The following is a 15,043-nucleotide window of genomic DNA, read 5'->3' as shown; positions in this document are numbered from 1 at the left end:
GTGTGTAAGACTGAGCATGAGAGTGTGTGTGTGGAAGAGTGTGTCATGGTGAGAGTGTGCGTTATGCTGTAGGTGTAGTAATCTGCTCTGTCTCCATCTTGTGCTGTAGGTGTAGTAATCTGCTCTGTCTCCATCTTGTGCTGTAGGTGTAGTAATCTGCCCTGTCTCCATCTTGCTTGTCTCCCCCTCATGCCCTGTTGTCCTCTCCCTTCTCACCTCCCCCAGGGGCCCAAAGCCAGGAGCCGCAGGGCCAACAGGCCTCTCTGTGCGGGTGGGGAGTGAGGTTAGGGGCCTTGTGTGTGTGTGTGTGTGTGTGTGTGTGTGTGTGTGTGTGTGTGTGTGTGTAGGTGTGTGTAGGTGTTTAACACAGTGGTTTGGTTGGGTTGCACAGTTTTAACGATAACCATTCAGTCAGGTGCATAGTGACAGGATATCTCCAGGTGAATGGTAATTGTGTGTGTGTGTGTGTGTGTGTGTGTGTGTGTGTGTGTGTGTTAGCATTAACAACTTAACACACCCTGGTAGCACTGGTGTAAGGCCGAGGTTTTGGGTGATGTTTGTGGTTACATTAACCTAGAATGTTGTGTTCCGACCTACTGCATTGAGAATGTGATGAGTAGAAAACAAACAACGTGTTTTGAACGTGAATCTCTAGTGGGGTAGGACACATAAAACACCAGAGCCCAGTCTGGAAGAGATCTAGCCTGTTTCCCGGCGAAGACCCACCAGATCCCTGCCAGGCCTGAGTGGAGGAGGAAAGTGTGGTGGTGATGATGATGATGATGATGATGATGATGATGATGATGAAGACAGCTGAGAGCCTGGGCCCTGATTTCACTGAAGGGCAACGAGCAAAGCAACGAGAAATGAGCAGAGTCCGTCTCGCACGAACTAAAACTATATTGCGTGGTGTGTGGGAGACACGCACAAACTAAAACTATATCGCGTGGTGTGTGGGAGACACGCATGAAACTAAAACGATATTGCGTGGTGTGTGGGAGACACGCACAAACTATAACTATATCGCGTGTCGTGTGGGAGACACACATGAACTAAAACGATATCGTGTGGCGTGTGGGAGACACGCATGAACTAAAATGATATTGCGTGGCGTGTGGGAGCGTTGCGCTGACCCACCCATGTTTATGCTTAGGATCTCGATCATGGTATTATAGTTATTAGATTAGCTGTAGATCATGCGCGGCCAACTTTGCTCGTCGCTCATTGCCTCACTCGTTTCCAGTTGCCTGTGAATGAAAGTTCAGTCAGACACAGATGGACTGGTCTCAGTGCTCAGGCGCCCACTAACCTGCCGTGTGTTTAGGGTGGGATGGAGCCCACTAACCTGCCGTGTGTCCAGGGTGGGATGTCAGTCATGCATGTCTTTGCTTTTCTGTTCTCCTCTTGTTCTTCAGCTTCATAGCACTCACATGGCCCTCTGCATTAAGGCGGACGGAAAACGATTATGAACTCACCTCCTGTTTGTTTGTTTGTTTGTTTTTGTTTTGTTTGTTTGTTGTTTTGCTCACAACAGCACTCACATGGCCTACTGTATGGGGGCTGATGGAAACATTTCAAAAATGAAAACTCACTTCCTGTTTGTTTGTTTGTTTGTTTGTTTGTTTGTTTGTGCAGGTGAGGATGGAGCCGGCCCGAGCTTCCTACCCCCTCCAGCTGCCCGCCCTGTCCCACCACACCCTGCCCCACTCGCACCACACTCTCCCCCACTCGCACCACACACTGCCCCACTCCCACACACGGAGCAGCTACAGCGGCGGCGCGACGGTGGAGTCGCCACAGTCCTCCCCGTCTCCCCCGTCCCCTCCCCCGCCTCCGCCGCCCCCCCCAGCGATGGCTAACCAGGCCTACCACTCCCCCCCTACCACCTTCACCAAGTACAGCACCCTCGCCCGCCTGCAGAGCACCTCCGGGTCTCAGCCCGCCAGCCAGTACAAGCAGCAGATACCCATGATGCAGCAGCTGTCCATGATGCAACAGCACCAGCTGTCCATGATGCCTCCCACACCCCCTCCGCAGTCCATCAAGCCCCACATGGCCGCCAACATGGCCGCCAACATGGTGCAGCAGCAGCAGCAGCAGCAGCAGCCGCCCCCTCCCCCGCCGCCCCCTCCCCCCCCTATGCCCGCTCCAGGCTCCGCCATGGCTGTGCTGAGGTTGGGGCCGCCCAGTCCGGGCGTGCCCGAGTTTGTGCCCCCTCCGCCGCATTGCCAGCAGGTTCTGCCCCCTCCTCCGGTACAGTCGCACCTGCAGGCCAACGGCATGCTCCCCCCTCCCCCGGCAGAGCAGCCCAAGTACCCCGCCCTCACCACCAACGGCCTGCAGCAGTTCCTCGCTCAGAAGTTCCCCAACATGTCCTATGACTTCACGCCCCCTGTGGACGACCTGGACTCTCCTCCGCCCCCTCCTCCACCACCCATGTCCCCCCCGCCAGGCCCACCTCTTGCGCCCCCCAAAACCTTCTCGGGCTGTTTCACCCCGCAGACGTCCCTGAAGCTGGCCGGGTCGATGGTCTCCCCGGTCTCCCCAACTCCCGCCCAGATGAAGAAGCAGCACAGCCTCTCCGCTGTTCACAGCCCCAGCCAGCCGCCCCCTACTCTCCCCAAACAGCACAGTTTCGCCACCAAGGTGCCCCCTCTCTCCAGTGCCCCCCTCTCCCCGACCCCCGGCTCGTCGCTGGTCAAGCAGATCGTCAACCAGTTCCCTGGTTCCACCTCCCCGGGCCAGTCTGGGCCCCTCTCCCCTCCCGTGGTCAAGGCCAAGCCCCGGTGGCAGCCGGGACAACCAGCGCAGCCCCAATCCCCAGAGTTCCCCCCACCTCCCCCGGAGAGCACCCTGGACTTCCCCCTCCCGCCCCCACCCCCGCTCGACCCCACACCCCTGGCCACTCCGCTCCCCTCGGGCAAGTCGGGCGGCTCGCCCATCAAAAAGTCTCCCTCGACCTCCTCCAACTCCTCCACGGGCTCCACGGGCAAGCGCCCGCCCCCGACGCCCCAGCGCAACTCCAGCATCCGCTCCAACTCTTCCGTGGAGTACCAGGAGTCGAAGAAGGTGGAGGACCTGGTCAGCATGTTTGCTCAACCCAGCCAGGCCTCCTCGAACCCGGCCCCGGCCTCCAACTCCCTCTCCACTCCAGCCTCCGCCTCGGGGTCCCCTTCCAAAGAGCCCCGTGCGCCCCCAAAACCAGGCAAGATCAACCTGGCCAACCTGCCTCTGGCATTGCAGGGTAAGTCGGGTCAAGGTCCGGGTCAGTACCGACAGTCCAGTTCGGACTTCCCGTCACCGCCTCCGGAGTTCGACTACTTCCCGCCTCCTCCTCCAGATTCCGAGCTGCTCCCTCCCCCCCCACTTCCTGTGGAGATGCACACGGGCGCCCCGAAGGTTGCCGTGGTGAACCCCCAGCCCCAGCTACACCACGCCCACTCCCACTCCCATCACCACCCCGGCACGGGCAATGCCAACACCACTTCCTGGAAATCCAGCTCCCTGAAGAAGGCCCCCCCTCCCACAATGCACCGACGCAGCAGTGGCCCTCCGGATCCACTGGTGCTCTCACCGCCCCCCCAGCAGATGCCCCTGCAGCCCTTCGCCCCCATCCCCCTGCAGCCTTTCGCCCCCCCTTGCTCCATTCCCCTGCAGCCCTTTGTCCCCCCTTGCTCCATCCCCCTGCAACCCTTTGTCCCCCCTTGCTCCATCCCCCTGCAGCCCTATGCCCACCCTGTCGCCATCCCGCCGCACTCCTCCCACATCCCCCCCACCTCGCCGAAATCAACCCCACTCGTCAACTTCCAGCCCAACTTCTTGGAGGACCTGAACCGGACCCTGAAGAGGAAGTCCATCTCGCGGCAGGGCTCGCTCACGTCCTCCCGCATCTCTGCCAAGCTGGACCCCCTGGCCCCCATGACCACCATGGACGACATGGCCTTGCCCCCGCCGCCCCCGGAACTCATGCTGGATCACCCCAGAAAGGGGGGCGGAGGTGGGAGTGGGGGTTACATGTCGTCCAACATCTCAGGCTATGCAACGTTACGCAAAGGACCTAAACCCGCACCCCCAAAACGGGACCAGAACACCAAACTCACGGGGGAGTGGTAGGACTGGTGCTCTTAGTTTGAAAGGGGGTCGGACAATCCTGTTGGACTTAAATTGCCAATCCCCCTTCCAACTTCACGGTGCAACTGTTTGTCTCTGTAAATGGTGGATGTACCACACAAGACTATGTATGAAAAAAAAAAAGAAAAACACGAAAAAAAAAACTTCACATAATCCTCAGATTATAACAATGTTACAGTTCATAAGAAAAAAAAACGGAAAGGAAGAAAAAAAAAAAAGAGAAAAAAAAAGAAAATCTAAAACATGGCAAACCAAACTCAGCCACTGTATAAGCTTCTACGCAAGTGTTTAGTGCTGCTTTGCATTCAAAGATAGGCAGTTATACAAGTCAACACCCTCTCTGCAATATTATGGTACTGCATGGACCTCTGCTTTTGGGAAGGGAAGGGAAGGGAAGGGGGGGTGAGTGTGTGTGTGTGTGTGTGTGTGTGTGTGTGTGTGTGTGTGTGTAAAAAGATGTCATTTGAACTTGTGGGGGGAAGGGCAAACGTGTACTGACTTTGACTTTTTTATATGAAATTATTTAATACCTGAAATATATTCTTATTTTAAGATTTAGTTTTCAAAACCCTCGATGGTAAGCGTTAAACAGAGGTCAGGGTTGATGAAGAAGTGTGCGTGCGTGTGTGTGAGTGTGTGTGAGTGGTGTAGAGTTTGCGATCATCGCCCGTGCTCGCTGTCTCACCGCCTGTCAAGTCCTTTCATTTCACGAACAATTCCACCGCCGTCTCTCGACGAAGTGTTCTGCTATGTTTGTGTATTGCACCTGAGGAAGAACTAACTAATGGCTCCAAACATTTCAGAGGTTTTCACTGCTCAACTGGAAACAAGCGAGAGATGTTGATGATGTGACGGAGTTCGAACTCTTCTGTAACATTTGTTACGTTACATTGTTCGTTTTTTTATTTGGTTATTTAAATTAAAGATGAAAAGAAAAGAAAAAATGAAATACAAGGTCAACTCATGAAGGACTGAAACGGGGAACCGGTGGTGTTCCACCAGGAACCACCAGGCCGGAACCTCCCCATGGCACTGGGCAAAGGTGTCGTCATGGAGACGCTCCCTGGCGTCTCCACAGGGATTGCCTCGGTCTCTCCTTATGTGTGCTACATCCCTACTTATCTGTACATACAGCTACTGTTCCTGGCTTCAATGGCTTTTTCCCGGCAGCTCCTAGTTAGAAGGTCCTGAGGTACTCCATGGTAACGTACTCCATGGTAACGTACTCCATGGTAACGCACTTCCCTCAAGGCTGGTTATGCCAAACAAAAACTAAAAAAACTTAAAACAACAACTCTTATCTCTGGCTATAGACAAACAGGTCGCCTCTAGTGACGTGTCTGTGTGTTGTTGTCCATTTCCTGTGTGACATTTTCTTTTTTTACCGTCTGAACAGGAACGTGATTCGCACGTAAGAGAAATAAAAAAAAAAAATTAAGAAATGCACACATTTCTAGACATGGTCCGGCCTTGTATCGATTCCACCACGTGCCTCGTGTATAGCGATCACTGTCTCTCTACATCAGTCTCTTCAGTTTAACCACAACTAGAGCCAGACAAGAACTTGTAGATTTTTAAGTTTTAAGGACAAGGACAAGCAGTGTCTTGCATCAAAGCCTTGTTTTCCCTAAACGATTTTGAGGGTTTCTAAGACATCCTATCTAGGAAGCCAACGGGGCCATAGAAAGCCAGGAATGATTTACAACTCCAATCCACCGGGAACTTAATGTCTGTTGCATTTAAAAAGAACAATATAAACGTTAAAATCATGCGTCACTATCTCTCTGTGTGTGTGTGTGTGTCTTTCATAACATTATTATTTGCACATGACACCTTACTCTCTTGAAGCAGTTCCACAGTTTGAATTCAATCTACACGGAGAAATGTTTATTTGTAAAAACGTCTGAAATCTTCCACTGCTTATTACTAATTAATAAGACGTCTACTAACAGTATTGTGTTTGTAATAATACATTTTTGGACATATACACAAAGTAGGGATGCACCGATACCACTTTTTTACAAACCGATACGAGTACGAGTATTTTTATTTGTGTACTTGCCGATACCGAGTACCGATACCGATACTTCTTAGATTTGGTCTCCATGAAAGTGCAATTAATTTGGAGGCAGATTTGATTTTATCCTCTGCAGATTATGTCAAGCCTATTGTACAAAATTAACAGAAGGCTATCCCAAGCCAAAAATAAACAGAGCTTTCTGGTTTTAACACACAAAAAAAGCCTTCAAACAGACAATATCATCACATTAGACAAAATGCAAATATAACCAGATAAAGGCAATTCAATTTGCTGCATAGTTAACAACACAGTCTGCTTAACAAAAAGTGAACAGAACTATTACTGGATTAGCACAAGAGCACATTTCAGTTACAAAAGTATCAGAAGAATCTCCTGCTCAAGTACACAAACAATCACTTAACCTATGTGGCACAGTCTTTCTCTCTACCTCTCTCTCTCTGTGTGTGCGTGCGCGTTTTTTTCTTTTGCAAGACGTCAGTTAAGATTGGTTACTTCGGTCTTGCGCCACTAGCATCAATGAACTCTGTGTACTTAGCACTATGGTGTGTCTTCAGGAGTTTAATCAAATTGCTTGTGTTAAACAAAGTACTTTCCTTTCCGCCCCTCGACACCGTAGCAGTGCAGATCTTACACTGTGCCTTACTCCTGTCGTCGTCATTTATCTTAAAATGAGCCCAAATCGCCGTTAAGGCAGCATAACGGAATTGCTAATCGCTAACGAGATGCTAGCAGCTAAATTTAGCGAAACCTGTATACTGAAATACTTTGACACTATGACAAACTTTCCTAACACAGTCAAACATCAAGCAAATGCAACACAAGACGGCAAATAAGCTACTTACTAGTCTGGCAGAGAGTGGTAGGACAGGTAGGACAATAAATCACATTTTGTGTCAGCATAGCCCGGCCAGTTTGATGCAGTGAAATACTGATGAGTGGTATCGGTGCTTGGTATCGGCAATTCAAAACGAGTACGAGTACGAGTATTTTAACGAAGTATCGGCACCGATACTGGTATCGGTATCGGTGCATCCCTAACACAAAGGTTTGTAACTTGTTAGATACATTTAATGTTACATATGCACTTTATACAAATACATATTGAGCATTTCCTCACTGTTAGAGAAAGAGTGTAAAAGACTGAGATACCATACTATAGGTAAAGTATAGAGTAAACTATAGGTTTAGAGTTAGGGTTATGCATACCCAGAGTATCCAAGTGCTGTTACGCACACCTCACATTACAGGTACAGTACTGTGCAAGACAAACTATGTGCCATAAAGTATTGCCTTGTTTAGTCTCTAGAGATAATAAATGTTTATTTGTTTATATACTTGAGACTGAGGTGACTAGCACAGCAGTCTAGCACAGCTGGCCGTTCCCTTGCACAGCGCAATGCTGGAGAGAGAGAGAGAGATGTGTGTGTGTGTGTGTGTGTGTTGAGAGTGAGGTGACTACCACAGTAGTCTAGTGCACCTGGCCGTTCCCCTGCACAGCGCATTGCTCCAGACGTTTGCAGAGATTGGTGCCCTCCCCCTGAGCAGCTCCTCCTCGCTGCTGCTGGATTCGCTGCTGGAGCTGTCAATCAGGCAGTGGAGGGACAGGAGCAGGGCGTAGCCTCCAGAGACGCGGACTCTGCTGGAGCACGTCCCCTCAACCTGCGGGGAGAGAAGGGACATCGGAGGAGACCGTCAGGGGGGGAGGGGGGCTTGCTGCCATAACTCAGGGGACACACATAACTCATAACTCACTCAGGGGACACATATGACTCACTCAGGGGACACACATAACTCATAACTCACTCAGGGGACACATATAACTCACTCAGGGGACACACATAACTCACTCAGGGGACACATATAACTCACTCAGGGGACACACATAACTCATAACTCACTCAGGGGACACACATAACTCACTCAGGGGACACATAACACATAACTCACTCAGGGGACACATATAACTCATAACTCACTCAGGGGACACACATAACTCACTCAGGGGACACATGACTCATAACTCACTCAGGGGACACACATAACTCACTCAGGGGACACACAACTCATAACTCACTCAGGGGACACACATAACTCACTCAGGGGACACACAACTCATAACTCACTCAGGGGACACACATAACTCACTCAGGGGACACTCATAACTCACTCAGGGGACACATAACTCACTCAGGGGACACATGTAACTCACTCAGGGGACACATATAACTCACTCAGGGGACACACATAACTCACTCAGGGGACACACACAACTCACTCAGGGGACACTCATAACTCACTCAGGGGACACATATAACTCATAACTCACTCAGGGGACACACATAACTAATAACTCACTCAGGGGACACACATAACTCATAACTCACTCAGGGGACATACAACTCACTCAGGGGACATATAACTCACTCAGGGGACACATATAACTCACTCAGGGGACACATAACTCACTCGGGACACATGTAACTCACTCAGGGGACACATGTAACTCACTCAGGGGACACATATAACTCACTCAGGGGACACACATAACTCACTCAGGGGACACACATAACTCACTCAGGGGACACACATAACTCATAACTCACTCAGGGGACACATATAACTCACTCAGGGGACATATAACTCACTCAGGGGACACACATAACTCACTCAGGGGACACATATAACTCATAACTCACTCAGGGGACACATATAACTCATAACTCACTCAGGGGATACACATAACTCACTCAGGGACACATATAACTCACTCAGGGGACACATAACTCATAACTCACTCAGGGGACACACATAACTCACTCAGGGGATACACATAACTCACTCAGGGGACACATATAACTCATAACTCACTCAGGGGACACACATAACCCATAACTCACTCAGGGGACACACATAACTCATAACTCACTCAGGGGACACACATAACTCACTCAGGGGACACACATAACTCACTCAGGGGGGACACATAACTCATAACTCACTCAGGGGACACATATAACTCACTCAGGGTACACATAACTCACTCAGGGGACACACATAACTCATAACTCACTCAGGGGACACACATAACTCACTCAGGGGACACATATAACTCATAACTCACTCAGGGGACACACATAACCCATAACTCACTCAGGGGACACACATAACTCACTCAGGGGACACATATAACTCTGGGGACACATAAAACTCATAAATCACTCAGGGGACACGCATAACTCACTCATGTGTGTGTGTTTATGCTTGTGTGTGCGTGAGCGTATGCATGTGTATGTGAGGTGGAGATGTTAGAGGAGACAGTTAGCGTGGGGGGGGGGGGGCATTTGTGTGTGTATAGTGGGCATTTTGTAGTTATAGTCTGCTGGTTGCATGTCAACCTAAATGGGAAAACCTACAGGGAAATCTTTGGAGGGGTTGTATGAAGCTACAGGGAAATGACACGAGTTGAATATATCCTTTCATAGCCTGGTGTTGTGGTTGTCAGAACGTCACATTGCATGTTAGAACCTTTGACGCAACACGTGCACACATCTATAACATCTAAATCTCACTTTATAGTTTTCTTACACAGCTGTATTTTTCTCAAATGATTTGACACTTGAGCTACTTTTAAGATAGACACAGGGGCTAAAGCTAACCTAAGAAGCTGGAGTATGTGAGAGAGAGAGAGAAAGAGAATGTGAGAAAATGAAAGAGTGTGCTTGAGAGTGAGAGAGAGAGAATGAGAGAGTGTGTGTGAGAGTACCCCCCAATATGGTACACACCTTTACAGACTCCATCAAACAGAGAGGATGGTCAACCTATGACTCACGCACCCAGAAAAGTTCCTGTGGGTCTCCATGACGACTAGGGACAGAACTAGACCGCATGGAGGGCCTGGGGGTCAAAGAGCTCACTGACTAGGTTACTTCCATGGTCTGTCAATCAAATCAAAGATACATTTTAACGGCAATATCCAAACAGAACTATCTCTCTCTCTCTCTTTCTCTCATCCCTTTTCAGAGAGAGAATCAGGGAAATTACAGGAGCAAAGGACTTTTCCAAGATGGATGCCTCGCATAGATTCTGGGAGCTGCAGATTGATGAGAATGCTAAACTGCACTTTTAACACCCCTTTCGGCAGGGACTCATTATCATCATTTACCCTCTGGGATTAGACTCATTATCAGCAGAATCCCAGAATCTTTCACCGTTCAATGGAGGAAACTAGAGAGGGGCTGGACGCTGTGCAAGTGTACGTAGATGACCTGGTGGCATGGGGCTCTATACAGGAATATGGACTCAAACCATGCAGGGACGGATGACAGGTCAGTGTTAACGAGATTAAGTCCCTCAGGGACAAGATCTCCGGCGGAAGGGGAACAACCAGACAAGGCAACAGTAAAAGCCATAGATGACACCAGACAAGGCAACGGTAAAAGCCATAGACGACATGGAAAGGCCTAAGGACAGAAGCCATAGATGACATGGAAAGGCCTAAGGACAGAGAAGGGGTGCAGGAGGCCTTAGGTATGCTTAGCTGCTGGGGGAAATTCATACCAAATCATTCATGACACCTAATCTAAGAGGGCCGTTACATCAAGGGACAGAGTTCCAAAAGGGACAGAGAGTTGCAATAGGAACAGAGAGTTGCAATAGGAACAGAGAGTTCCAATGGGGACACAGAGTTCCAATGGGGACACAGAGTTCCAATGGGGACACAGAGTTCCAATGAGAACACAGAGTTCCAATGGGGACACAGAGTTCCAATGAGAACACAGAGTTCCAATGGGGACACAGAGTTCCAATAGGAACAGAGAGTTCCAATGAGAACACAGAGTTCCAATAGGAACAGAGAGTTCCAATGAGAACATGTTCTAGCAAGCAAACCTCTCCTGATGTTTTTCTGCCCCCCCCCCCCCCCCCCCCCCCCCCGCCCCCCAAAATACAAAGATGTGTATACAGTAGATATGCCTCAAAGGATGTTTTTGGGGGCTGCCCCTCTGCAGGAAGATGAGGGAGTGTGGTGGGAGGATGAGGGAGTGGCGTACAGACAGGTTGGATCGGCAGATGGATGGCTGTCATTAAGTTCAATGGAATTTCAGCATGCACTTGCTAGATTGTGAAACGATTGCTTACCTATTTAAATAGCATTACAACAACAGAATTCATCTGATTTAACTTGACATGTTTGTGCTTGTCCTTACCCAAAGGCTTTGCTTTTATAGTCGTATTATGAAAGGCAATTAAACTGACAAAGATTTCAGCCGTAGCCTCAACGTTGAACAGAGGTTAACACAAGTATGTGTCAAGATTAATGGCAATAATCAATTTAGTGTTCATTTAGTGTCTGACCGCTGAATGACTCCACATGTAGGGGCATCTCTCCAGGTATCGCTCGCTTCCAATGGGGCAGACGGTCTGTTTAGCCCCAAAATGGAGATCCATATCAAAGGTGTTGAATCCCACCTCTGATATCTGCAGAGAGAGAAGAGAAAGGAAAATATAAATCACAGGAGCCAGATCCTGTGAACGTACTAGAACGTCTTAAATCAGCGAATCCAACATTTAAAAGGAAAGGAAGCGAGTTCAAGGCAATTCAACTAAATTGGTTGGTGGAGATGGCCACAAGGTGACGCCAGTTTACTTCATAGATAACAGTTGTGTGAAACAATGTGCTTAATATTCATTCGTTTTCGCAGAGGCAACGCGAGGGTGGGGATTATGAGACAAAATGGATTACAAAAGCATTAAATACGAGGATTACAAAAGCATTAAATATATTATCAAAAAGCTTTTAGATACTGTTAGTTAGGAACTAGGCCGGTATGTAGGCCAAAACAGTGTTAACACAGGGACAATAACGTTTCAGTCTATGATGTGACTGCATAGTCCTGCTCATTGAATCCCCCAAACTAACCTCCCTCCCTCCCTCCCCCCAAAGGAACTGGATCAATCTCACCTGTTGCACGATACGCCTGTTCATTCGGAAGAGATACGGTGAGCCCGCGCGCTTGTTCAGCTCTGTAAGTGACACGCTCTCCGCCAAATCCACCGCTGGGCGAAAACTGTACCTGAACAACGGAAACGCTGCAACCAAAACACACCGTGATGATTAAAAACACTACGCCTGTGTTATATTTCCGACTTTTAAGAAAAATACGACATTAAATAGCTCTTTAGGCTATTTGTGAGAGCTCAAAGCACTATTATAACGCGTTTAGTAGTAATTGCTTAGGCCCATTAACTTAAATGCAAGTACTGCGGCCTTGATGTAAATAAATAATAGAGAGTTAATGATAAAAAAGCAACACACAATAGGCCCACTTCCCAAATCAAGACAGCACACATAGTGACGTTGGTCTTCTTTACTTACCCGCGACACAGACGCACTGCAGAAGGAACACAATAACCAGGAGGGCCATCATCCCTCCACTGGACATTTCGCCTTCACTCTCTCCACGCCTGCTTTATCAGTGGGGGTGAAATTGTAAGCTAAAGTAAAATTTCCTGCAGCTGAGATTCAGTTGAGTCCGTCAGCTACCTCCATTCCCGTTCATCTACGGCAGACAAAACCGACAGTAGCCTACCCTATGTGCAATCAATCGCCAGGGGCGAACCGTGAGGAGACTTATTTAACGACATGCTCCTCTACTTCAGGTGAATTTGATGGTTAACCGCACACCACGTGCTTGCGTGTTTGGGTGGGATGACTCATATAAAAATAAGAAATAAATAGTCCAGTCGCCGGGATAGGCTTCTCTTGTGTGTGTGTGTGTGTGTGTGTGTGTGTGTATGATGAAATTCAACCCCTCCTTTTTCTGCTGTGGTGTTTATGGTTCTGAGAACTAATAGCAGAATAGACACATGTACACCAGCAACACAGACACAACACAACCACACATGCTAGCACCCTCACTCTGTCGGATCTGTGTACTAGTTTGTGTGTGTGTGTGTGTGTGTGTGTGTGTGTGTCTGTCGGATCTGTGTACTAGTTTGTGTGTGTGTGTGTGTGTGTGTGTGTTTGTGTGTGTGTGTGTCTGTCGGATCTGTGTACTAGTTTGTGTGTGTGTGTGTGTGTGTGTGTGTGTGTGTGTGTGTGTGTGTGTGTCTGTCGGATCTGTGTACTAGTTTGTGTGTGTGTGTGTGTGTGTGTGTGTGTGTGTGTGTCTGTCGGATCTGTGTACTAGTTTGTGTGTATGTTCCTTTATGTGAGGAATAACTGGGCCCAAATTCTGATTCTGAAGTTCATAAAATGTCTTCATCAAATAACTGCTTAGAGAAAAACAAAAACAAAGGGTAAGATTTTAAAAAGCCAAACCAACAAGGGGTTAATGTAAGATAAAAAAACTTTAAAAAAACTCAGTGAGGGTTCAGTCGTCATGAAGTTGAACATTAATGCCACCTGAAAGTAGGCTAGTTATAGACTCCCTAGAAGCCCAGCCTGGCATCCTGTAGCTACAGTGCAGTTGATGGAGGTTGATTTAGGTCAGGGGTACTCAATTAGAAACCCAAAAGGTCCACTCGCCAAATTTCCATTCAGTCCACGGTCCGGAACAGTGACGGTCAAAACCCAAAAACATAACTCGAACAAAAACGTTCGAACTATGCAGAAAAGGTGATGTGGCCTTATTTGTGTGAAAGGTGACACTTTTTTGTGGTTTAAACTTGGGCATAAAAGGTGTGAAGGCCAGGCGGAGGCACTGATGTAAGTGTTCATTAGTGAGTGTGCTCCTGTATTTGTTTTTCACCATATTCATGGTTGAAAAGGCAGACTCACAACAGTATGTTGAGGTATACACGCTCTTGTTGTGTGGCTGATCTAACTATTACACTGCATGTTGCTTGGTATGATTGCAGATGGTTTATTTTTCTGCCCCTTACCTCAGAGTTCTGCGGGTATTTTTGTTCGAAGTGTGCATGCTTTGTTTCATAGTGACGTTTCACGTTACCACTTTTGACAAGGGCAACCGTCTCATTGCAGATTAAACACATTGGTTTTGTGCTCCCCACAGGCAGCACAAATGCATACTTGTCAGTCCAGCGATTTTTGGAATCAACTTTTCGTGTAAACTCGCTTGGATCATGATTACATTAGAATGTTGATTTTGGCTTCGGTCCGAATTTGATTGCGTCTGGGTCCGGTTCCGGACCGCGGTCCGCCTATTGAGTACCCCTGATTTAGGTGATGAAGAGTCTGGCAACTGCTGGGTCTAAAGAGCCCATAAGGCTACAAGGCTACAAGGACTGGCTGGTTGAGGCAGAGTGAACACGGGGAAAGAAAGAGAACACCACATTTATGGGAGTCCATTAACACCAAACTGACTCTGAAATGCTTATGTGTGTTTTACTCAGAGGTGTTTGGTTTGCCCTGGGGATCATCTGAGAGGCAGAGACAGATAGAGTTGTATCAGTCAGAGGTAGATAAACATCAGTTGAGTAAAGAGTGTGTAGATCAGTGTGTATCTGCAGTTGTCCACTCACCTGATCTCATCCTGTAAATGACTGCAACTATGATCACAGCCACAAACAGACTGACAGTTGTAGCAACGTTAACATCCACATGGACCAGAGGGAGAGAGAGAGAGAGAGAGAGAGAGAGAGAAGAGTGATGAAGAGAGAAAATAAAGAAACAGAGGGGGCAGAAAGGCAAGGCGGCAGCAGTTTGAAGAAGTAGCTCACAAGGTCTACTTCCCTGTGGCTAATGAGGTCATTTCAGATCTTTTTTTTTTTTTTTTAAATCCAAGTTCAGAAGGAAACTTGTAGATCTATGTTCATCCACAACCAAACAAGCAAGATTTTCTTAGAACTGTCCAAGCTTCCTTAATTCTGCATTGTAGATGTGAGAACTTTAACAGTGATATTAGATTCTTC

General features: G+C 48.2%; 1 protein-coding gene across 3 annotated transcripts in view; it reads left to right on the top strand.

Annotated features, from left to right (window-relative positions):
- The window catches only part of raph1a (Ras association (RalGDS/AF-6) and pleckstrin homology domains 1a), a 120,378-nt gene extending 114,468 nt beyond the window's left edge, over positions 1-5,910 (top strand). For all 3 annotated transcript variants that reach the window (XM_031581655.2, XM_031581659.2, XM_031581650.2), the window contains one exon: positions 1,636-5,910. In XM_031581655.2, the coding sequence (XP_031437515.1) occupies positions 1,636-4,113 (2,478 nt within the window). In that variant the 3' untranslated portion in view covers positions 4,114-5,910. The remainder of the gene's footprint in view (positions 1-1,635) is intronic.
- The last annotated feature ends 9,133 nt before the right edge of the window (positions 5,911-15,043 follow it).

The sequence above is a fragment of the Clupea harengus genome, chromosome 2, assembly GCF_900700415.2.
Source record: "Clupea harengus chromosome 2, Ch_v2.0.2, whole genome shotgun sequence".
Taxonomy (NCBI): domain Eukaryota; kingdom Metazoa; phylum Chordata; class Actinopteri; order Clupeiformes; family Clupeidae; genus Clupea; species Clupea harengus.
Note: the sequence above shows the minus strand (reverse complement) of the source record. Positions and strands in the feature narration are given on the sequence as shown.